Genomic DNA, 26,458 nt, shown 5'->3' with positions numbered 1-26,458 from the left:
AATCTAATATAAATAAAAGGAATCAAACTCTAGGTCAAAAACAAGCAAGTCTAAAATTGACAGAGACCGACCTTATTGTTAAAAAATAAGCAAGCTGTAGATCAAGTAAAGAAAGTCTTGAAATCTCATCAAGCCCTGTTAGCCAAAAAAAAAAAAAAAAACATTGGGCATCTTCTAATAGGCGCACGTCCAATGGTTTTCCAGTTTGATGTGCCTTTACTTATATGGACTACGTGATTTTTCAGGAATGGTTCCGCAATCGTGCGGTATTTCTTTCTCCAGAATCGGTAAGCTTAATAGATAATTTTTTCGTACTTTTGAAGTGATATCTCAGAATTTCTAATCGATAGCAACTTGGTCATCCTTGGGGCGAATTCGTAGTTTGATGCAACAGAATGGCAGAAAACGCCGATTTCCCGTGGCTCTATCTTTTAAGTCACTAGAAAAGGAGTTCTAAAGATTTTAATTTCTGTTCGAATGAACCCTCTCCCAGTCTTCTAGGAATGTTGGCTGCACACGATCATCTCTAGGAAGAAAAAACAGCGCATTCATGATTTCTTCTGAAAAAAATTCTTTATTTTGTTGGTAGGAGTGTAATGCAATAGCGCCACCCAAGTAAACTGCGAAATAAGCTCTATATATTATTAAACAAACAAAAAAACAAGTTTTTTTTAATGAAATTAAGGAGCGACATTAAAACTTAAAACGAACAGAAATTACTCCGTATATGAAAGGGGCTTTTTCTCCTCAATGCCCCGCTCTTTACGCTAAAGTTTGACTCTTTCTCTTAATTCTACTTTTCAAAAAGGTAAAACTTTAGCGTAAAGAGCGGGGCGTTAAGGAAGAAAAGCCCCTTTCATATAAAGAGTAATTTCTGTTTGTTTTAAGTTTTAATGTCGCTCCTTACTTTCATTTAAAAAAAACTTGTTTTTTTTTGTTTAATTTCTGGACGTTTTTGAATTAATGGATGTTTTGATCTTGGCTCTCTGCACATAAATAATTAAAACGAAATTTGCATATTAATTTTTTTGGCTAAATGGCTTTCTCATAGTTTTAATCGTAAGATTTTGAGAAAAAAGGAGCGAGGGAGGAGGTCTAGTTCCCCCCCAATTTTTTGATTACTTAAAAAGGCAGCTATAGCTTTTAATTTTTATGAACGTGTTCATAAGTAAAAAATATACGTAACTTACGAATTAACTTAAGTAGCGAACTTCTTTATTCGTATGTTTTTATTGCGCATATGAGGGGGCTCACCTCTCGTCGATACTTCGCTCTTTACATTGAAGCTTAAATTTCGTCCCAATTCCTTAAGAATGACCCCTGAATCACAGAGGCCGTAGAATAAACAGTTGAAATGACTAAAAACACTTTAGCGTAAACAGCGAGGTATTACGAGGAGGTAAACCCCTCATGTGCAAATAATTTCTGTTCGTTTTAAGTTTTAATGCTGCTCCTCACTTTGAGTAGAAAAAACTTTTCATATTTATTTTGTCATTGTTTTTTTAAAAGATGCTAGAAAATCCTGCGCCCCCTTCATTGAATGTCTGTTCTTCCATAAGATGTTCCTCCATGGAAAGATTCTTCCACGTAATCCCCGCTCAACTCTCCCCCCAACCCAAAAAATCTCCCTGAAAACGTATGTACACTTCCCAGTAACCATTCCTATATGTAAACACAGGTCAAAGTTTGTATATTGCAGCCCCTCCCACGGGGACTGCGGGGGAGTAAGTCGTCCCCAAAGACATAGTTATTAGGTTTTTCGACTATGTAAATAAAATGGCTATCTCAGAATTTTGGTCCGGTGACTTTGGGGAAAAATGAGCGTGGGAGGGGGCCTAGGTGCCCTCCAATTTTTTTGGTCACATAAAAAGGGCACTAGAACTTTTAATTTATGTTAGAATGAGCCCTTTCGCGACATTCTAGGACCACTAAGTCCATACAATCACCCCTGGGAAAAAAAAAAAAAAAAAAACAACACGCATCCGTGATTTGGCTTCTGGCAAAAAATGCAAAATTCCATATTTTTGTAGATAGGAGCTTGAAACTTCTACAACAAGGTTCTCTGATACGCTGAATCTGATGGTGTGATTTTTGTTAAGATCGTAGGACTTTTAGGGGGTGTTTCCTCCTATTTTCCAAAATAACGCAAATTTTATAAGGCTCGTAACGTTTGATGGGTAAGACTAAACTTGATGAAACTTATATATTTCAAATCTGCATTAAAATGTGATTCTTTTGATATAGCTATTGGTATCAAAATTCCATTTTTAGAAGATAGGGAATTTTTGGTGAGAAATTTTCGAGTAGGGGTATTTTTCAGGGAGGGAGGTGGATCTGAAAAGACATGGTAGAAAAGACATGGCGTTGGTAGACTCTATTTATTAAAAATATCTGACTAACCTTGAATGCAAAATATGTGTGACATTAATTAATAAACGGAATATAACAGTCTAGGAAAATTAATTTGGTATAGGAAAAGAAAACAATAATGGCAACAGGCTGCTGTAATTTGGTAGGTATAATTATGTAGTTATAATCAAGATAGGATTTGGTCATAAAATGGCCCATAAGTTGGTATGGTTTTCACATTATGATAATACAGCTAACCTCACCTATTTGTAAACCAAAGAATGACTAGATGAATACAGGATACTAGAGTATATAGAAATGCCATCCAGTAGCGTCTGGGGTTAACGTCAAGTTGAAATTTTGGAAGAGTAACTACCTTTCGGGGAGTTTTGACGTTGGTCGACTCTAGGATCAGAATTTGAGAGAAATATTCCGGGAACAGTTGGATGCTAAACCGGAGAGTTTAGAAATTTGACAATGTAAAAGTTGGATGGAACAATTTTAGGAAAATAATCTGTGAAGTTGCTTATGATTTCTTAGAGAACAGAGTTAGGAATGCAGCTAGGAATGTTAGTCGAAAGGTTTTATGTTTAATAGAGAGGAAAAGGGGCTTGTAGAAGAATTATCTGAGTGATAGATCATATGAAAATGAGAGGAATGTAACGAAAGTGAAGAAAACATCAAAATGGGAACTAAGGAGGGTTAAAGTGGAGACAATGGATAAAACTGCTGAAGATCTTGAAGATGCAGCTAGACGGCATAATAGTAAAATATTGTGCTCGCAAGTTAATAAATTAAGAGGAAATAGTTAATCTGAACCTGTCCCAGTTAAAGATAGGAATGGAACCACAATTAGTAATAAGAAAAGAGTTAAAGAGAGATGGACAGAGCACTTTGAGGATGAGCGTAACCGGGATAGAGTTACTGGAAAATATATTATAATTAAAAAATAATAAGGGTCTAGGTGCAGATATTGTGGTAAATTATTTTCTTAAATATGGTGGCTTTGAGCTTAGAAATAAATGACTGAAATGAATGAATGGATAGGATTTTTGTAAAAGGGGAGGTGCCTAACGATTTTAAGATAACCCTAATTAAACTCCTGTATAAAAGAGCTGATAAGAGTGAGTGTGGTAACTATAAAGGCAGTAGCCTGGTGTCTTTAGGCAGCAAATTACTTTGTATGACGCTACTTTTAAGTCAGTGTGGCTTCAGGAAGGGTAGAGGATGTGTTGACTAAATTTTTACTTTTAAGTTAATAATTGAGAAGCGCCTGAGTCATCAAACACCTTTTGTCCATAGTTTTATAGATTATTAAATGAAAAAAAAAGTTTTTTCAACTGAAAGTAAGGAGCAACATTGAAATTTAAATCGAAAATAAATTATTATGTATATGAGTAGGATTTTTCCTCCTCAACACCTTGCTCTTTACGCGAAATTTGTGTGGTACTTTAAAAAAAGCTTCTTATTATTCTAATTTAACGAACATAGGGTTTCAGGAGTCATTTTTAAAGAATTGAGACGTAATTCAATCTTTAAGCGTAAAGAACGAGGTGATGAGGAGAATACCCCCCCCCCCACATTTATTTAATACTTTCTGTTCGTTTTAGGTTTTAACATTGCTCCTTAATTTCAGTTTTAAAGACTTTTTTTTAATTAATTTCTTATCGTTTCTTAAATAATGCTAGGAAATCTAGCTGAACTTCCTCAGAAAGATCCTCCTCCCCACCAATTTATTCTCTAGACAATTCTTTCCTGTGAAAATTTACCCCGGACAATTACCTTGAGCATTTTCACGCGTAAAATTAGTGGGCAAAGATAAAACAAGGCAGAAGAAGAATTCTATATAGGAATTCTGGCAAATCCCCTCTTGAAACTTCTCATTTCACCCCCTTGAAACTTCACTCCCAGTGAAAAATTATCTCCGTGGAAAATCCCATTAGAGATTTATCCACCCCCTCCCACCCGAAAAATACAGGCATACTTTTCAATGTCAATAAAATACGTAAACAATGGACGAATTTTGTAACTTGAAGACATTGTCCCAGAGTCTGTGGGGGTCATGATAACTCCAAAGTCATAGTTGTTCGGCCTTTCAACTTTTCTGACCAAAGTGATTATCTCAAAAGTTCGATCGGATGATTTTGAGAAAAAAAGGGACGTGGGATGGGGCCTAGCTGCCCTCCAATTCTTTTGGTCACTTAAAAAAGGCACTGGAACTTTAAATTTTTGTTTGAATGACATCTGTCCGACATTCTAGAACCATCGGGTCAATACTATCACCTTGGAAAAAAAAGATAAACACGAATCCGTGATCTTTCTTCTGGCAAAAATACAAGATTCAACATTTTTGCAGATATGGGCTTGAAACCCATATTTCTCTGAATCTGATTGTGCGGTTTTCATTAAGATTTTATAACTTTTAGGGGGTGTTTCTCCCTCTTTTTAAAAATCTGAATCTGGCTGTAAGATTTTCAATAAGATTTTGTTACCTTTAGGGGGTGTTCCTCTCCTTTTTCAAAAATCAAACAAATATTCTCAGGCTAGAAAATTTTGATGGGCAACATTACACTTAATGAATCTTATATATCTGGAATCAGCATAGTAAGCTAATTCTTTTGATGCATCTGTTGATATCAAAATTCGTTTTAAGAGTTTCGGTGATTATTGAGCCGCTTTGCTCTTTACTTGTAGTTTGTTACCATGAACTGTTAGATGGATCCGATTTCCATCGCTGAAGTCACTATTGAATTTTTCATAAGCCTGGGGATATTATTAATTCCTATGATTTTGATTTCAACAAGGTTAATTCCTACAGTAACATCCACAAGATTTATATTGTCATAATTTTTTTGAATTGGATTAAACTTTATTAAACCAAAAAAAAAAAAAAAAAACAATACGCAATTTAATCATTTGACAAGTAGCCGTCGAAGAAGAAACAAATCTCTGAGGACGGACGGCTACGACAATATCAGTAAATTTAACTAAATTACTCCAATATATATATATATATATATATATATATATATATATATATATATATATATATATATATATATATATATATATATATAACTACAGTTCGTGGTAACGAACTGTGGTAAGGAGCGACCCGGCTCAATAGTAAACGAAACTCTAAAAAACGGAATTTTGATGCTAAAATATACATAAAAAGAATCAGATTTTCATGCTGATTTTAAATATATAAGTTTCATCAAATTTAGTCTTTGTCATCAAAAGTTACGAGCCTGAAAAAATTTACCTTATTTTTTAAAATAGGGGAAACACCCCCTAAAGGTCACAGAATCTTAACGAAAATCACACCATCGCATTCGGCGTATTAGAGAACCCTATAGCAAAATTTTCAAGCTCCTATCTACCAAAATGTGGAATTTCGTATTTTTTGCCACAAGACAAATCACGGGTGTGTGTTTATTTGTTTTTTTTTTTTTTTTTTTTTTTTCCTTTTCCCCAGGGGTCATTGCATCGACCAAGTGGTCCTAGAATGTCGCAAGAGGGCTCATTCTAACGGAAATGAAAAGTTCTAGTGCCGTTTTTAAGTGACCAAAAAAATCGGAGGGCACCTAGGCCCCCTCCCACGCTCATTTTTTCTCCCAAGTCAACAGATCAACATTTTGAGATAGCCATTTGGTCCGCATAGTCAAAAACCATAATAACTATGTCTTTGGGAATGACATACTCCCCCACAGTCCCTGGGGGAGGGGCCGCAAGTTACAAACTTCGACCAGTGTTTACATATAATAATGGTTATTGGGAAGTGTATAGTCGTTATCAGGGGATTTTTTTGGTTTTGGGGGTGGGGTTGAGGGGAGGGGGCTATGTGGGAGGATCTTTCCTTGGAGAAATATGTCAGGGGGGAACAGAAATTCAATGAAAAGGGCGCAGGATTTTCTAAAATTACTATATAAAAAAAACAATGAAAAAATAAACATGGAAAAGTTTTTCAATTGAAAGTAAAGAGTAGCATTGAAACTTAAAACAAACAGGGATTATTACGCATATGAGGGGTTCTAAAAAACTTTTGCATAAAGAGCGAGGTATTTAGGAGGAGATAAATGCCTCGCTCTTTATGCTATAGTATTTTTAGTAATTTCAACTATTTATTCTACGGCCTTTCTGATTCAGGGGTCATTCAAAACTTACGATTTAGTGTAAAGAACGAGGAATTAACGAGGGTACAAACCCCTTCATATACATAATAAAAATTAAAGAATATAAAAGTTTGTCACGTAAGTTAATTCTTAAGTTACGTATATTTTTACTAATAAAAAAATTCGTTAAAAATTAAAATTTATAGTTGCCTTTTTATGTAACCGAAAAATTGCATTGCAACTAGGCCTCCTTCCCCACCCCTTATTTCTCAAAATCGTCTAATCAAAACTAAGAGAAAGCCATTTAGCCAAAAAAGGAATTAATATGCAAATTTAATTTTAATAATTTATGTGTGGAGAGCCAAATTCAAATATGCATTAATTCAAAAACGTTCAGAAATTACATAAAAAAAAACTAGTTTTTTTAACTGAAAGTAAGGAACGACATTAAAACGTAAAACGAACAGAAATTACTCCGTGTATGAAATGGGTTGTCCCCTCCGCAATCCCTCGCTCTTTACGCTAAAGTTTGGCTCTTTGCCACAATTCTGCTTTTTAAAACAATTAAAAGCTTTAGCGTAAAGAGCGAGGGATTGCGGAGGGGACAACCCATTTCATATACGGAGTAATTTCTGTTCGTTTTAAGTTTTAATGTCGCTCCTTACTTTCAGTTAAAAAAAACTAGTTTTTTTATGTAATTATTCTGATTAAACGGCTTTTGTGATTCAGGGGTTGTCAAACAGTTCGTGGTAACGAACTGTAGTAAGGAGCGACCCGGCTCAATAGTAACCAAAACTCTAAAAAACTGAATTTTGATAGCAATAGCTACATCAAAAGAATCGCATTTTAATGCTGATTTTAAATATATAAGTTTCATCAAGTTTAGTCTTACCCATCAAAAGTTACGAGCCTGAGAAAATTTGCCTTATTTAAGAAAATAGGGGAAAACACCCCCTAAAAGGGATCTTAACGTTGGATCTTAACGAAAATGACACCATCAGATTCAGCGAATCAGAGAACCCTACTGTAGAAGTTTCAAGCTCCTATCTACAAAAATGTGGAATTTTGTATTTTTTGCCAGAAGACAAATCACGGGTGCGTGTTTATTTGTTTGTTTTTTTGTTTGTTTTTTTCTTTTTCCCAGGGGACATCGTATCGACCAATTGGTCCTAGAATGTCGCAAGAGGGCTCATTCTAACGGAAATGAAAAGTTCTTGTGCCCTTTTTAAGTGACCAAAAAAATTGGAGGGCATCTAGGCCCCCTCCCACGCTCATTTTTTCCCAAAGTCAACGGATCAAAATTTTGAGATAGCCATTTTGTTCAACATAGTCGAAAACCATAAAAACTATGTCTTTGGGGATGATTTACTCCCCCACAATCCCTGGGGGAGGGGCTGCAAGTTACAAACTTTGACCAGTGTTTACATATAGTAATGGTAATTGGGAAGTGTACAGACGTTTTCAGGGGGATTTTATTTTGTTTGGGGGTGGGACTGAGGAGAGGGGGCTATGTTGGAGGATCTTTCCTTGGAGGAATCTGTCATGGGGGAAGAAAAATTCAATGAAAAGGGTGCAGGATTTTCTAGCATTACTATAAGAAAATAATGAAAAATAAACATGAAAACTTTTTTCAAATGAAAGGAAGGAGTAGCATTGAAACTTAAAGCGAACAGATATTATTACGAATATGAGGGGTTCTAATAATACTTTAGCATAAAGAGCGAGGTATTTAGGAGGAGATAAATACCTCGCCCTTTATGCTAAAGTATTTTTAGTAATTTCAACTATTTATTCTACGGCCTTTCTGATTCAGGGGTCATTCTTAAAGAATTGGGACAAAACTTACGATTTAGTGTAAAGAGCGAGGTATTAACGAGGGTACAAACCCCCTCGTATACATAATAAAAATATAAGGTTATGAAAGTTTGTTACGTAAGTTAATTCTTAAGTTACGTATATTTTTTACTAATAAAAACGTTCGTTAAAAATTAAAAGTTCTAGTTGCCTTTTTAAGTGTCCGAAAAATTGGAGGGCAACTAGGCCTCCTTCTCCACCCCTATTTCTCAAAATCGTCTGATCAAAACTAAGAGAAAGCCATTTAGCCAAAAAAGAATTAATATACAAATTTCATTTTAATAATTTATGTGCGGAGAGCCAAAACCAAACATGTATTAATTCAAAAACGTTCAGAAATTAAATAAAAAAAAACTAATTTTTTAGCTTAAAGTAAGGAGCGACATTAAAACTTAAAACGAACAGAAATTACTCCGTATATGAAATGGGTTGTCCCCTCCGCAATCCCTCGCTCTTTACGCTAAAGTTTGACTCTTTGCCACAATTCTACTTTTTAAAACAATTAAAAGCTTTAGCGTAAAGAGCGAGGGATTGCGGAGGGGACAACCCATTTCATATACGGAGTAATTTCTGTTCGTTTTAAGTTTTAATGTCGCTCCTTACTTTCAGCTAAAAAAATTAGTTTTTTTTTTATTTAAATTCTTACAGAATTGGTTTAAAATTCGAACTTTAGCGTAAAGATTGAGGTATTGCAGGGGGGGGTGAAACCTATCATATACGTAATAATTTCTTTTTGTTTTAAGGTTAAATGTTTCTCCTTACTTTCAGTTGCATACAACTTGTTTTGTTTGTTTATTTATTTAATTCGTAAATAGGTCTTCTGAAGTCTGTTTTCATCCTAGATACTGAATTTGTAATTTCAGTAAGTTCATATTATGTTTTGGCTCCGGGAAACCTGTTTTTTTTTCTTGTTTATAATAGGTACCATCTCAGAAAACTTTCAAATTACAAAATGTCGACTCCTTCCTTTCACATGCCCAGTCAAGATTAAAAGATATCCATCCTTAACTCAAAATCGAATTTTTGTGTTTATAATTAGTTTTGGTACTGAAAAGTCGAAATGGAGTTATTATATATTGTTTATATATGGATTTTTTGTTTCAATGGTGAAGACAAATTTAAAGAAAAGAAGTGCAAATGTACAAGGAAAATAAAATCATAATATTCGAAAAATTGTAATCTTAAGTCTTGATCTTCAAAAGTTTTCTTCACCTATTTTTGCCCGAATTTAGTTTTTAATCATTATTTTTTCTTCTTCTAGGCCATTTCTTAGCGCCATTCATCGCACACGTAATTTGCAATTTCATGGGATTTCCTGACTTCGTTGGTGTCTTATCAAGAAAAGATGGAATGAAAGGGGTGTTCATTTGTGTATATATAGCAGGATTTGTGTTCTGGTGCATGCTTTTATTCCCACTCACAAATCCTGCTCTCTATGATTGGCAGTGGGATTAATTAGCACAATAATTTTTAGCCTTAAGATTGTATTGTGTTTTTACTAAATTGTACTTCTTATTCTCTGCGTTCTGTCACCAAATTAGGAAAACTGCTACTACTACTACTACTACTAACAACTCACCGCAGCACCAAGTCGCCTTAGGACAACACAGTTACGCTTGCTCCTCCATCCCAATCTAGTTTAAGCCTCCGTCTTTAAACGCTCCCAGGAAGATTCCATTTTTCTTAATTCTTTCTTTTTATGACATCATCCCTTCCCAACCGCGGACGACATGCTTTCCTTTAAGCCCTAGACGGTTGGCCGAAAAGGACAATCTTTGGCAATATCTCATCCTTCATCCATAGTACGTGTCCTAGCCATCTCAACCTTTCTCTCATTATAGCCCTAGAGGATTGAACAACACTTTTCGTACACCCTACTGTTTGAAATACGGTCAGTCAGACGGGTACCCTAAAACAAGCAGTAGGTAATTTCTCTGGAAAACATCTAACAGGACAATCTCAGCATTGTACTATTGCATGAAGAACCCTACTGTAGAAGTTTCAAGGTCCTATATAGCAAAATGTAGAATTTTAAATTTTTTTGATAAAAGAAGGATAACGGTTGCAAGCTTATTTTATTTTTATTTTATTTCTTCAGAGTTGATTTTATCGAAATAATAGTCATAGAAGATCGTTAGAGAGCGCATATCAACGGAAATTTAAACTTCTAGTGCCCTCTTTAAGTGTTTGAAATGTTGTAGGGCGATTAACCCCCTGGGGGTCATTTATTAAAAAAATGGACATGGGAAGGGGCCTCCCCCACGCCCAGTTTTCCACAAAGTCATCCAATCAAAATTTTTAGATTGTCATTTTGTTCAGCATAGTTGAACTATGTCTCTAGGGGTAACATAACCCCCCTCCCTCGCACAGCCCGTGGGGAGAGGCCTGCCAGTTATGAAATTTGCCCATCGTTTACGTATAGTATTTGTTATAGGGAAGTACGTAACTTTTTTGGGAGGGAGAATTTTGTGTTTGTGGTGGGTTTTCTTGGAGAGAGTGTCAGCGGGGAGATAAATTATGGGTGCTAGCTCTCAAGGATAAATTTTACAGTGGAGAGATTTGACATAATTTCTATACTTAATTCTTTTTACTTTTTTTGTCTTACTTTCTCTTTGCCAACTCAATTTTGCATGTGAATATTTTTCCAGGGGAATTGTCGGGGAGCAATTTTCAGCATGTTTGGATTTACAGGAAAAAATTTCCACGGAAGGGGGGATTTCTGGAGTTATCGGAAAAACAATTAGAAATTAAAGTCTCTTTCAAATGAATTTTTGATGCTGAATCGTTTTAAACAGTCTTTAAATTGAAAAATAGTTTTTCTACTTAAGAAATTGATATCAAAAGTGTTGTTTTTAGTGCTGTATCACACTTAATGATGGTGAAACTGATAAACATCACGTAGATATGAGTAATAGCTATCTAATGAGCCATGTAACGTCATTCTAAAACGTTTTGGTAGCCTAGTAGTCCCAGCTTTTCCACTTGAGACACGGCAACAAAATTGTTGTTTTTAATGCCATTTGGAAGTTGCTGATGGTGGAATTTATAGGAAGGCCATAGACATGAACAATATATTTTAAACGAGCTATTAAAAATCTGTCTAAGATACCTGCGATACTAACACGCCCAAAAACAATACGTACCTAACGTTTGTATATGCAACCTAACCTAAAAACAACCTAAACCTTTGTATATGCAAGTACAGTAAAAAAAAGAGGATTTACTGTAGTTTACTTGGTAAATTTATCATTAAAATTCAATCTTAACTGATTGAAATTTGCATTGCAAAAAATGAAGCTTATATATATATGTATATTCTATTTTAACTGACAATGCTGTGTTTTTCTATAGTTAGTTCCCATCTCCTAATCTGATGGCTATTTGAAACCCTGTCAAACATTTCGTGGTAACGAACTGTGGTAGGGAGCGACCCGGCTCAATAGTAACCGAAACTAAAATGGAATTTTGATACCAATAGTTACATAAAAAAATCACATTCGAATGCTGATTTTACGTGGTTTACGTGGTTACGTGGTTAGTTACTTGGGAGGATCTTTCCATGGAGGAATTTATGATGAGGAAAGAGAATTTCCATAGAGGGGGCGCAGGATTTTCTAGCATTATTTAAAAAAAATGATGAGAAAATAAATAATTTTTTTTCAGATGGAAGTAATGAGCAGCATTAAAGCTTAAAACGAACATAAAATATTACATATGTAAAGGGATTCGTCTCCTCCACAATACCTTGCTCTTTACGGTAGGGTATTTCTAGTAATTTCAACTATTTATTCTAGGGTCTTTGTGATTCAGCGGTCATTCTTGTAGATTTGGAACGAAATTCAAGCTTTAGTGTAAAGAACGAGGTATTGACGAGGGGGCGAAACCCCTCATATACGTAATAAAAATACACAAATATAGAATTTTATTACGTAAGTTAATTCGTAAGGTGGGTATGTATATTACTAACAAAAACGTTCGCAAAAAAAAATAAAAATCTAGTTGCATTTTCAAGTAACCAAAAATTGAAGGGCAACTAGGCCTCCTCCCCCGCCCCTTTTTTGTCAAAGTCGTCCGGTCAAAACTGTGAGAAAGCCATTTAGCAAAAAAAAATTAATATGCAAATTTCGTTTTGATTATTCATGTGCGGTGAGCCAAAATCAAAACATAACATTGATTCAAAACTTTCAGAAATTGAATAAAAAAGCAAGTTTTTTTAACTGCAAGTAAGGAGCGACATTAAAACTTAAAACGAACAGAAATTATTCCGTATATGAAAGGGTTTGTCCCCTATTCAAAGCCTCGCTCTTTACGCTAAAGTTTTTTTATTGTTTTAAAAAGCAGAGATGCGACAAAGAGTCAAACTTTAGCGTAAAGAGCGGGGCGTTGACAACCCCTTTCATATACGGAGTAATTTCTGTTCGTTTTATGTTTTAATGTCGCTCCTTATTGGCAGTTAAAAAAAAACTTGTTCTTTTTATTTAATTTATTTAAAAGGCCTCCGAGTCCCTTTGGCTTAAACTGGAACATAACACCCACGTAGCTGCAAGCATTGGCGATAAGACGGTTTTTCAAATGACTTTTAGAATTTATGTGGGAAAAGTTGAGAAATTCGTCTTAAGTTAAAATTTACAGATTGAGCCTTCAAACAAATAAAGAATTAGTTCTAGGAAAGGAGCGGGGGTTGGAGTTAGAAATTTGTATGAATAATCACTCTTAATTTCTGAGGATTTTTCAGGTCTATAATATTATTATGAAAATAAAGAATTTTCTTATTATTATGAAACCCCAAAACAAGCAGAATTTGTTCTTTATAGGAGGATTCATCCAATATAATGGTTCATGAGGGAAAATTCACCCTCAACCTCTCCTGCACCTGCGCAGGAGATCTCCTGCACCTGCTCCTATAACTGCGCAGTCGTCAATTGCTGTCAGACATGGTGGGCTTGGGGTGGTTTTTCTTACCCTTTCCAAAAAGGGTGGAAAATATCTCCTTATATATAGTTTCATAGTGAATTAAGTGAAAAAAAACAAGTCTTCCACTGAAAGTAAGAAGCTACATTAAAACTTAAAACTATGATTATGTTTATCAGGGTGGCTGCCCTTTCTTCAACCCTTGCTCTGTACGCCAAATTGTTAAAGCTGTTTAAAAATACTTCTCATTCATTCAAGTCTTTCCTAAAGAACCAGGAAAAAAAAATCAAACTTTAGCTTAAAGAGTCGGTGTTCCAGATGGAGCAGCCCCCCCCCCCCCTTCATGTACAAAATGATTTTCGTTCGATTGAAGTTTTAATGTAGCTCCTCAATTTCAGTTGAAAAAAACTTGTTTTTTTTATTTAATTTTCAACTGTTTTTCAAATCATACACAGGAAATCCTTCCCCCTGTGACTTTTCTTCAGGAAGATTCTCCCCGAAACTTTCCTCCCCATGGAACTTTCTCCCAGCGGAAAATCTCACCTCCCCGTTTAAAATTGTCACGAAAAATTTCCGTTTATTTCCCAATAACAAACGCTATATGAGCAAATTATGTAATATTGAGTTAAATGGCTATCTTAAAATTTTGATCAAAGATATTTGGGGAAAAATGGGCATAGAAGGGGGGCCTTCGATCTTTTTGTTCACTTAAAAAGGGCACTAGAACGTTTGAATAAAGTATTTTAATATAACACCTGTCGAAGTAATTTGGTGAGAGTAATTTTTTGTCAAACAAAGCTTTAGATGTATTGATGCCGTTCATAACATCTTATTTGCGTTAATTTTTTCGTTTAGTTGTTGAAAAGAAGCTTCGCATAGCTATTTCATCATTGAAACCGACGTTTACTAAACTATGTGTTATTAGGTATTCCCAACCGTCTCATTAAGAGAAAATAAAAAAAAACTAGTTTTTTTAACTGAAAGTAAGGAGCGACATTAAAACTTAAAACGAACAGAAATTACTCCTTATATAAAATGGGTTGTCCCCTCCGCAATCCCTCGCTCTTTACGCTAAAGCTTTTCCCAAAGGTATTCCCAACCGTCTCATTAAGAGATTAAATACATAAAAAAAATTTTCTTAACTGAAAATAAAGAGCAACATTAAAACTTAAAACGAACAGAAATTGTTACGTATATGAGGGGCTTTGCTCTCCCTCAACACCTCGCTCTTTGCACTAAAGTTTTTTAGTACTTAAAAAGAAACTTCTTGTTGTTGTAATTAAACGAGCGAGTTTCAGGAGTCGTTCACTAAGAATTGGGACATACTTCAATCTTTATCGTAGGCAGCAAGGTGTTGAGGAGGAGCCACCCCTTCATATCCGTAATAATTTCTGATTGTTTTAAGTTTTAATGTTGCTCCTTACTTTCACTCGAAAAAGCTGTTTTTTCATTCAATCTCTGATCGTTTTCAAATAATGCTGGGAAATCTAGCTACACCTCCACAGAAAGATCCTCCTCCCCACAGATTTATTCTCTACACAATTCATTCCAGGTGAAAATTTACTCTGGACAATTACCCCTAACATATCCACGCGTAAAATTGAGACGATTATGAGAAAGCAAGACATAAGAAAAATTTCGCATAGGAACTCTGGCAAATTCTCCCAGTTTAAAATTTCCCCTGAGAAATTCACCCACTGGAAACTCCCCTCCCCATGGAAAATAATTCACGTGTAAAATCCAGCCAGCAGAAAATATGTCCCCTCCACCCTCGAAAAATATGTGTATACTTCCCAATAACAAATAGTATATGTAAACAATGGGCAAATTTTGTAACTTATAAAGACCTTTCCCCGGGGTCTGTAGGGGTGTTGATATCTCCAAAGTCACAATTATTCGGCCTTTCAAATATGCTGAACAAAATGGTTATCTAATAATTTTGATCGGACAATTTTGAGAAAAAAATCCACTTAATAAGTGCCCTCCAATTTTCTGGGTCACTTAAAAAGAGCACTAGAACTTTTAATTTTTTGTTTGAAAGAGCTCTTTTACGATATTCTAGGGCCACTGGTTTGATACGGTCACATCTGGAAAAAACAAATATTCACGTATTTCTTCCGGGAAAAAATTTCCATGTTCCACATTTTTTAGATAGGAGCTTGAAACCTCTTCAGTAAGGTTCTATTATAAAATGAATCTGATGGTGTGATTTTCATTAAGATTCTATAACTTTTAGGAGGTGTTCCCCCTTTAAAAAAAATAAAATCAGGCAAATTCCCTCAGCCTCGTAACCTTTGATGGGCAAGACTTATATATTTTAACCTTTGATGGCTTAATGAATCTTATATATTTGAAATCAGCATAAAAATCCGATTCTTTTTATACATCTGTTGGCATGAAAATTCCAATTTTTATAGTTTTGGTTATTATTGAGCCGGGTTGCTCCTTACTTACAGCTCGCTAACACGAACTGTTTGACAACAATACAAAATTGTAATTCGTGTCTTTTGTTGCTAGATTTTGTCTTTAGAAATTTTTCAGTTATAACATTTTTTATGTTTTATTTTTTCATAAATTGAAAGGGAGGCGTCAGGTGAACAAATTGCTTTTTAAGGGAGCCGTGGTATTGAAAATAAAGGTTGGAAACCCCTGCTTTAAGGTACTCTGCTAAAATCTGTCAGGTCTTTAGAATTGATTTATTGTTTGTGTTAATATGCACAAATTTTTCCGCTATTTCGTTTTGAATTATGTTTTCCTAATTGCATAATTGTGAGGGGTTGACATGCCTAATATTCCTAGAGACATAGTTGCTGGACCTTTCTACTATGCTGGACAAAATGGCTGTCTCAAAATTTTGACTGGATGCGTTTGGAAAATGAATAGGCTTAAGAAAAGGGCTGGTTGCCCTTCAACCTCTTGTTACTCTTCAAAAGGGCACCAGACACTCGTGAGTGCAAGGGTGAGGGCTTCCCCCTTCATATATCTATTAAAAGCATTTGAAACAAGGAAGAACAAAGTGAAACATTTTAAATGTTTTCAGTAAAGTCCAAATTATATTCTGGGCTTGAGAAGGCATTGGGTTTGTCAGTCCTACCCATGTTAGTTTTTGCTCGTTTGGAGTTTCACTTGGTTATTTATTGTATATTTTAATAAACAAAACACGTTTCAATTCTTTTAACTTTTTTAGCTTTAATAAAAAATTATTAATGCTTTCAGGAATATATATCAGTATATGCATACTAAACTGACAATCCAGAACCATTTTTTTTCTCAGTAAATTGCAAATTATGTTCCGGTCTTGAGAAGCTATGGAGGTTGTCAAAAACATAATTTCGAGACTTCTCAACTACGCTGAACAAAATGGCTATCTCAAAACTCGTTGCCCTCCAATCATCTTTCACTAATAAAAAGGGCACTAGCCCTTTCAATTTCCAATAGAATGATCCTTTAAGCCTTTATCAAAGTTTCTACGATTACAAATGGTCATATCAAAATTTCTATCAGATGCATTTCGAGAAAATACGAGGTGTGTGTGTGGGGGGGGGGGTATCCACCCTCTGATCACTCTGAACCTTAAAAAGGGCGCTAAAACTTCTGATTACCAATCCAATGAGCCCCCTTGGAAGTTTATACGATCATCCTTTCTATATCTACCTTATATGCCCCCAGGGCATAGCTTAAAACCCTTACCCTGCGGGCTGTGGGGGTTTGTCATCCTCAAAGACATAATTTCGGACCTTTCAATTAGGTTGAACAAAAATGGATATTTCAAAGTTTTTATTAGATGTATTTGGAGAAATGGTGGGCGTGGTAGGTGTTACCCTCCAATCACAGTCGACTTTTAACAAGGGCACTAGATTTCGATTTCCGAATGAATGAAGTTTTTTCTAAATTTCTATGACAACAAATGGCCATCTCAAAATTTCTAAGAGATGCATTTCGGGGAAATACGAGGTGGGGGGCATCCACACTCCTATTATTCTGAATATCAAAAAGGGCACTAAAACTTCTGATTAGGAATTCAATGAGCCTCCTCCGCAGTTTATATACCCTTTATACCACCAGGGCATAACTTACTATCCTTGCCCTGAGGGCAGTGGGGGGAGGGTTTTCATCCTTAAATTCGTAATTTCCGGACCGTTCAAGTGCGTTGAACAAAATGGCTATCTCAAAATTATGATTGGATGTGTTTGGGGAAAATGGTTGTCGTGGGAGGGTTTAGTTGCCCTCCGATCATGTTTGACCATTTAAAAGGGCATTACCCCCTTCAATTTTCAATCGAAGGAGCCCTTTTCGAAGTTTCTACGGCAACCCCTTCGATTGTAAGTGCCCTGGTCTAAAAAAAAAACATTGTGCCCACATCGCTCTTTACTACGGCAGCTCTATTGCGCTGCCTATGATAAGGACGAATCCTATCAAACAGGGGAGGAAAAACCGGCCTCATTGTCATAAAGGGTTGAGGAATTAGTCTAAATGTTTTTATCTGCTGGGGTTTTTTTACCTTAATAAGATACCTAATAATTTAGAAAAAGCATTGCGGCGCAAAAGCACACGGGCTCTAATTCACGAAAATCTAGGGCCAACGCTTTTTGGTGGGGCAATGTTTCAGTCTTTGCGGCATTTCCAATAGAACAAACAAAAAAAGGTACATCTCAAAGTCTAGGAGGGGAATCTAAGGAATGATCCCCCTTCCCAATGACACCGCTACGGAAGGAGATGAACATCTAACAAGAATGGTGGGAATCGATCAGCTAAGAGAGAAGCGGATCTAATCACCCAGATTTGCCTGCTTAAAACGCCCTAGAAATCATTTACAGGTGGCATGGAATAAGAAGTATAAGGAGATGCCAAAACCTGTCCATTAAAAATTATCATAACTGTGGTTTCATCCACATGTTTTTCACTAGCTTGATGAATACCCCGCTTCAATTTAATATATAATTTTTTTTATATTGACAGGAAGGCGGGATAATTTGCTTGTAAACACATTCAAATCATATTCTCTGTATTTCAGGATAGCGCTGAAAAAAAAATTATATGTACTTGACTGCGATAATGTTTTCATTAGGCTGATGGAACTGTGTAAATCTAAAATTTTCAACCAATTTTGCAATTCAGATTGCTTTCCGGATCCTAGCGGGATGAAAAGGCAAAGCTGCTAATAAAAGGGAGATAAAAGATCTTTAATTTGATTTAAATAAGTTTATTGTCACCCATGTGTATCACCAGCTAAATGGATCTAAAACCTAATTTAATTTATTTATCTTGTTGTTTTTGACTGAAAGACGCGGTAATTTCGTTAAAAATGCATCCAAATCATTTTCTTTGTGTTTCAGCATATCGTTCGTGTTATCTTTTTATTAAAAGACCCTTCAATAGGCTGATGAAGCTATGTAAGTCCAAAATTCTCATCCAATTTTGTTATTCCAAAAGTAAATAATATCAACGGCTTATTTTCTTACAGATTCAGTGTGTGTCACGTGTCTTTTAGCTAGTCTAGAAACTAATTCCTTTCATTTGAATTTGAAACGATTGCCAGAATGCATATATCCACTTATGTACTATTGAGTAGCCTTGTTGGTTTAGAAGAGCATTTTCTATCCCTAAATCCCAAATGTGGAAATTGTTATACAGTTGACGGGGCTTCAATGGGTTTCTCCCGACGCTGTCATATGCTTGAATGAAGCCATCATAACCAGAAATTTAAGTTTAATATATTTCAGTGGATGATTTATTCGAGGAGATTGTGAGTATTTGACCGCACTGGGTTCTTTGGAAAAGGGATTGTTATGTGAAATTAGGTTTTGATGGGAAATTTTGACTTGATTGCAAAGGGATGGATTTTCTGGGGACATAAAGAAATTGTGCTTTTTCGTGTCTTATTAACGTTTTGGAGTAAAATATAATTAAAACACTTGTAGTTTTTGGTGTCACACTTTTTCTCAGATCTCCAGGCTTGAGATCCAATTGTTTGTAAATTTATGCGCTCGCAATAGATTCATCTGCATTTCTTTTATTTGTTTTCTCTTAGAGTTTGAGCTTTTACCCTAAAAAGGGATCTAAATAGGTCACGAGTTTGAGAAAAATCGATTGGATCCTTAAATTTGGAGGAAAAATCGCGTGGGTGACGTTACATTTATAAACATTTCAAGAGTAGCAGTTACTTCTTTTGTCCCCCCCCCAGGGGTGATCGTATCGTTTTTACCATTTTTCACGCAAAATTAAATAAGATGACAAATTACCCTGAACAGCTAAAAAAACGCATGTAACAAGAAACAACAGAAATCATATTGAATTGCAAACGAAAATTGTGTACAGCGAAATCTGCGATTTGAAGACGGGGAAAAATTACAAAGGAATGAAGGATCGTGCTAGTTTAGCGTGCTCGAGTCTATGAGGAATAAACAGGAAGGAGGAAATGAACTCAAGCCAGAATCGCTTGATTCAATTGAAATTACTGATTTTTCTCCCTAGGATGAAGAAGTGTTATTTCAGCATCTGCAGGGATACTCAGGGAAGAGGAAATGAATTCACACCTGAGTTTTTCAACCACATTGAAATGGAATGAAGTTTGGTCTCTGTGAAGGATAAACAGGGAAGAGGAATTGAATTCATGCCAAAAAAATCAAGTGAGTGACGTCAATCACATGGGTGGTTTTATCACATGCTTTTTTACCCAGGGATGGCTGTATCGTTTTTATTACCAATGACGCATGCAAAATTACAAAAGATGACAAATGAATCCAAACAGCAAAAGAAAAAGGCATGGAACAAGAAATAGCAGAAATCACATTAAGATTTATCGAGGGTAACCAGGGAAACAAGATTTTCGGTATCTGTGACGCCATGCGATATTACACATGATTTTGAAGTAACCCAAACAGTTAAAGCAAAAGTCATGGCTTTTGCTAAACAGTTAAAGCGAAAGTCATGGAAAATGCTTGAGGTAATGCCACACGAAAATGAAGCACAACGAGACCTGTGATTAGAAGACATACGACAACAAGCATCACAATGAATCTCAAATGAAAATAATGGACGAAAATATCTCTGGTTAGAAGAAAAGCGACAGGGATGAATCGTAAACGAAATCCGTGGTTAGAAGAGAAGCAACATTGAGAATCACAACGAGTCCCAGGAGAAAACAAACCCCATAGAATGGATAATTCTTTGATACATTAACAGGAAGGAGGAATTGAATTCACGCCTGAATTTCTTAACTCAATAGAAATTGCTGATTGGATACCTCATGAATTAAACCTTAGTAATGCAATGATTATGTTGCGTGATAATTTTTGACTTAACACATTAAGTTATGTATCATATTCTCTGACCACACTGCCTTTCTATGAAGAGCAAATAAAGATTCAAATGGGGATAAATCCATTTATTTAGACAGTGAAAATAGGTAAAAAAGTCTGAATATTTTGATCACATATACAGCGATCGTCATCAGTAGAAATACTATCACATATACAGCGATGGTCATCAATAGAAATACTAGATTATTAAAATTGAAACTGATTTTGTTTTTTGGCCATCAGGTCGTCCCTGAATGGGGTAAGAAGAGGTCATAAGAAAGGGTTTCAAGGGAGTTAGAACTTAATAGGAGGGTTAAAGGGTGAAGCATTAAATACATTGGTGTGGAGAAGGAGCGTGTGCTGCTATTTTGACCTCAATTGACTTAGTACAGGAATGAGTTGCTAAGTCAAAGATTATGGTCTGCATGGAGTAAACTGTAAGGAATACAGGTAGACTTTTCAGCAAGATTTCGTTCATTGATTTTTTTTACACAAGCTGAAAAGTTACGTACTAGAATATGATATTAATTATCTTGTGAGTTATAAAGTTTTAAATGTCGCTTATAGGAGCGTATGGTGGTGCTGATCAGTCTAACCTTTGGAATGAAATCTCTTGGAAAAAGATACAGGCTATCTAATTTCAATGCAATTTGGGTCATTTATCTTCGTAATTTATATTGGATTTGGAACTTTAAGTAGATCATAAGGTTCAGTGGAATTTATGATGTTTGTCTTATAGAATTAAAACTATTTGGCTATATTGGGTTTATTACAAGAAAAGTAGAATGTGTCAAATGTTCATAGGTATTTTCTAACAAAATAAAGAATGACAAGTTTGTGAAGACCTAAATTCAATGGACCTGGAAAACATTTTTAAGCAGATTGTTGAAGTGTTTTAATCCTTTCCTCTCGTTTCTCAATTCAGTCGAGTCTTGTGTTTGTGGTTGTGTTTGTCTTGTGTCTGTTTCAAACTATTGCATGTAGACTTTATATAATAAATGCATATTTTATCGTAAAGCGACTCTTGTACTCCTCCCACGAGAATCTTTAGCTATGAATGACTCGGCTACGCGCATACCAATACAATATGCTTGCTAAAGTAGGCAAGAAGGATCACAAGAAGGTTAGTAAAGGCTTACACCGGGTGAGGCTCCTCTAGCCGGGTAAAGGCTCACCGGGCGAGGTTTGTTTTTATTCCTAATTCTTTGTAAGTGATATATAATTCATCTGCTTCCATACTACATGGACTTATTTAGCCCCCTGTCTCTCAAATCAAATCCTTACACACGAGCCTGACCTTATCAGATATCTTAATGGGGGGGGAGGTGGCCTTTGCAGCTTCTAAATATTGAAAGTTCTCATTTTTGTGTATTAATTAATAGGAATCAAGAGAAAAAGAACTTCACCAGCAATATATTTTGACAAATGAAGTTTTTGTATCTTCATCTGAAAATAGCCTTGCCCCCCTCCTCATCCTCAAGAATTTGTGCCAATAGCCCTTGGAAATCTGAGCTAGATAATAGTTTCTTTGGATAATAAAAAAAGAAATTAGTCCATATTTGGCTTTCTACGCTAATGTTTTTTACAGCTCAAGCCTTTTTTTGTTCATTTTTTTCAGTCTCAATTGTCTTTTCAGTTAATCATAGCCTTTGGCAATTATTAAATTTCAAGGGTCAGTGAAAGAGAATATAAATTTATTTTACAAATTTGAGCGATAAATTGAGTAATTGTTATCCCTCGCAAACAGCTGGGAAATCTCCATTTTCACAGTGACTCAATCAGAACCTACTCTGATTTATATATTTACTTGATTTTCTGATCCAATTACGCTCCTTTTGACGTTGCCCATCTATCATAGTTTCAATTTCAATTCTGTGTAAAAGCCGCACGGATTTCAACAATTGCTCTCTTTGTAAAATGTCCCGTGCCCTTTCAGTTGTAAACAGGCTACTTTGCCCACTTTGCACTTTAACAATGGTTTAGGTCATTTCAAAATCTTACCGCCTGTGGGGTAAATCATATCATCTCACTCCACCCTTTTGTGTGTAATGGCCAGTAAATCTCCAATTGACACTAGTAGCGCTTCCACTATTTGGTCATTGAAAACATCTGTTACGGTTTAAATTTTTTCACACTTTAAAATTTAACCCATTCTCTTTCTGATGTTAGTGTTTGTGGGAGGAGGGGTGAATAAAAAATCAAGTTAAATTGAAAGCTTTTCGTTTCGCTTTGCTGTTAACAGTTGGAAAAAAGTAATTCCTGTCGCTGATTCTGAGTGATGGCTTTAATTATTGCGTTTACTGTAACACCCTACCCAATAAATATAAAATAAAGGATCTTAAGCAGAATCTTGACAACACCAAGGAAGTCAATTTTTAAATTAATGGGTCTTGGGCAAGTAGGATGAAATTGAAAAGAACAATTGCAAGTAGGAAGAAGAAGAATAATCAAACGAGTGTATCACCTGTGTTTCAACAAGGCACCCTTTCCGTAGTAAAGGGAAGGAATTCAAACCATATTGATTTTAAAAAGAGAAAAGAACTCAAAATCAGAAGTGAATCGAAAGTTAAACCAAGGCACACAATACGTATTCCATGCTAAAACCACGGAAATACTAGCAATCAACGAGAGCTATTTCTAAAGATTTAAGAGTAAATATATTTTTCTTTCAAAATACTAAGCTAAATTATGAAATAGTTACGACTAACAGACTATTAACCTATTGAATTGTTATAAATAAGTGAAGCTTTAGAAATTAGGTTAGTTGTATTTTACAACATATAGCCTACTATACATTTTTGCAATTCAACCCCCTATAATTTCTTATATTTTATATAATTCACCTACATTTTTAAATTTATGCCCCCCTCCTCCGCCACAACATCAAATAGAATGCAAGAACTGCTTTGAATTTTTCAGATATGGTTTGCTAGCATTAGTACGGGGCTAGTGAATTAGATGCAAAGAAAGAACCCGTTTCGATATCAAACAGTTCGTGGTAACGAACTGTAGTAAGGAGCGACCCGGCTCAATAGTAACCAAAACTCTAAAAAATGGAATTTTGATACCAATAGCTATATCAAAAGACTCGCATTTTAATGCTGGTTTTAAATATATAAGTTTCATCAAGTTTAGTCTTACCCATCAAAAGTTACGAGCCTGAGATAATTTGCGTTATTTTAGAAAATAGGGGGAAACACCCCCTAAAAGTCATAGAATCTTAACGAAAATCACACCATCAGATTCAGCGTATCAGAGAACCCTACTGTAGAGGTTTTGAGCTCTTATCTACAAAAATGTGGAATTTTGCATTTTTTGCCAGAAGGCAGATCACGGATGCGTGTTTATTTGTTTTTTTGTTTTTTTTGTTGTTTTTTTTTCCCAGGGGTGATCGTATCGACCCAGTTGCCCTAGAATGTTGCAAGAGGGCTCATTCTAACAGAAATGAAAAGTTCTAGTGCCCTTTTTAAGTGACCAAAAAAATTGGAGGGCACCTAGGCCCCCTCCCACGCTAATTATTTTCCCAAAGTCAACGGATCAAAATTCAGAGATAGCCATTTTATTTAGCGTAGTCGAAAAACCTTATAACTATGTCTTTGGGGACGACTTACTCCCCCACAGTCCCCGTGGGAGGGGCAACAAGTTACAAACTTTGACCTGTGCTTACATATAGTAATGGTTATTGGGAAGTATACAGGCGTTTTCAGGAGGACTTTTTTGGTTGGGGGAGGGGTTGAGAAGAGGGGGACGTGCTGGGGGAACTTTCCATCGAGAATTTGTCATGGGAGAAGAAAACTTCCATGAAGGGAGAGCAGGATTTACTAGCATTATTTAAAAAAAAACAATTAAAAAATAAATGTGAAAAAGCTTTTTCAGCTGGAAGTAAGGAACAGCAATAAAACTTAAAACAAACAGAAATTATTACCCATATGAGGGGCTCACCTCCTTATAATACCTAGCTCTTTACGCTAAAGTACTTTTAGTAATTTCAACTATTTATTCTACGGCTTTTGTGATTAAGGGGTCATTCTTAATGAATTGGGATAAAATTTAAGCTTTAGTGTAAAGAGCGAGGTACTGACGATGGGGCGAATCCCCTCATATATGTAATAAAAACATGAGAATACAAAAGTTCTTTACGTAAGCTAATTTATAAGTTCCGTAAATCTTTTACCAATAAAAAGATTCGTAAAAAATTAAAAGTTCTAGTTGCCTTTTTAATTAACCAAAAAACCGGAGGGCAACTAGGCTTCGCCCCCGCTCTTTTTTTCTCAAAATCATTCGATCAAAATCATGAGAAAGCCATTTAGCCCAAAAAAAAATGCAAATTTCGTTTTGATTATTCCTCTGCGGAGAGCCAAAATCAAAACATGGATTGATTCAAAAACGTTCAGAAATTAAATAAAAAAAACGAGTTTTTTTAACTGAAAGTAAGGAGCGACATTAAAACTTAAAACGCACAGAAATTACTTCGTATATGAAAGAGGCTGCTTCCTCATCAACGCCCCGCTCTTTACGCTAAAGTTTTTTACTGTTTTAAAAAGAAGAATTGAGAGAAAGAGTCAAACTTTAGCGTAAAGAAAGGGGCGCTGATGAGGAAGCAGCCTCTTTCATATACGAAGTAATTTCTGTGCGTTTTAAGTTTTAATGTCGCTCCTTACTTTCAGTTAAAAAAACTCGTTTTTTTTATTTAATCATGACAAAGTTTTGACGGAAAACTGATTATGCTTAAACTTGTGATCGAGGTGGTACCCAGTTCTAATTTGTCGATTTGACCAGCGAATTTTCTGTTCGATTCAAGTTTTTGTGTTGTTGTTTTTTACCTGTATTTGAAAACAATTAGGACCTACTGTTTCTGATTCTATTTTTGTTTGCTTTTAATAGAATACCCTAGGATACTCAGAATGGAAGAAAGACAACCATCCCTTTAAACCCTGCTTTTTATCTCAAAATTCAACCTTTGTACAACAATACTTTGAGAAAAAATCTCAATTAGTGTATTTGCTTTAAGCAGAGTGAAGTTAGAGTGAAGTTTCGAGAGTGAAGTTAGGTTGATCCTAATGAAATGTACCAAAATATGATGAAAATATAATACTTCAGGTTATCTAATACTATAATTCGGGCTCTATATTTGCAGATTATGGGGGTGTAGGGGTAAAGTAACTTCATCTAACCTTACCCCCCCCCCTAATATGCAAACATGTTGCCAAAATTATGCAAGTCCAATGCATTCTGTCACCCGTTATTTGTCTTTGTGGCTATGAAACCGGTTTTCATAGATTGCACATTTTACAAACGTGTGTTCTGAATAATACAGGAGTACTGTGAAACCTAATAATCTGGAACAAACGATAATATCCATAATTGTAAGGGACTCCTCCCTTTTCTGGCCTCACACCGCGTACTTCATATACACATTAACCTGTACAGTATACTAAAGTAAAACAGTTCAAAATACGGATGAAACCTTTTAATTGACAGTGAACAAATATAAAAATTTCAACTGGATATTTCGAACCATATACAGTGTTCATCATCAGCAGTAAAACTGCTGATATTACTGTGAAACTGTAAAACTGTGTTTTACTGCTGATGATGAACACTGTATATGTGTTCGAAGTATCCAGTTAAAAATTCTTATATCTGTTCACTGTCAATTAAAAGGTTTCATCCCTATTTTGAACTGTTTTACTTTCGTCATGGAAAGGCAGTGTGGTCTTCGAAGTTATCTGTAAAGTGTAACCTATATTCTTTAACCTAAAGCAGTGATTTCCTTACGTTTAATATGTAGTGAGCTTCTACTTATCACATTATGGTTCCTATTATTGTTATCCACATTTTGAATCATTTCAAATAAAAGCTTTATTGACAATTTTTATTACTCCTTCGAAACTGGGTTTCATAAAGTTAATACTTGAGTCCCCGGTT

At 35.4% G+C, this 26,458-nt stretch overlaps 1 protein-coding gene across 4 annotated transcripts in view; it reads left to right on the top strand.

Moving 5' to 3' along the window:
- LOC136042257 (CAAX prenyl protease 2-like) overlaps positions 1–9,833 on the top strand; it is a 152,393-nt gene extending 142,560 nt beyond the window's left edge. For all 4 annotated transcript variants that reach the window (XM_065727204.1, XM_065727206.1, XM_065727203.1 and 1 more), the window contains one exon: positions 9,580–9,833. In XM_065727204.1, the coding sequence (XP_065583276.1) occupies positions 9,580–9,773 (194 nt within the window). In that variant the 3' untranslated portion in view covers positions 9,774–9,833. The remainder of the gene's footprint in view (positions 1–9,579) is intronic.
- Positions 9,834–26,458: the final 16,625 nt, after the last annotated feature.

Source organism: Artemia franciscana, unplaced genomic scaffold (genome assembly GCF_032884065.1).
Source record: "Artemia franciscana unplaced genomic scaffold, ASM3288406v1 PGA_scaffold_89, whole genome shotgun sequence".
Taxonomy (NCBI): domain Eukaryota; kingdom Metazoa; phylum Arthropoda; class Branchiopoda; order Anostraca; family Artemiidae; genus Artemia; species Artemia franciscana.
The sequence above is the reverse complement of the archived record's forward strand: the minus strand, read 5'-3'. Positions and strand labels throughout refer to the sequence as shown.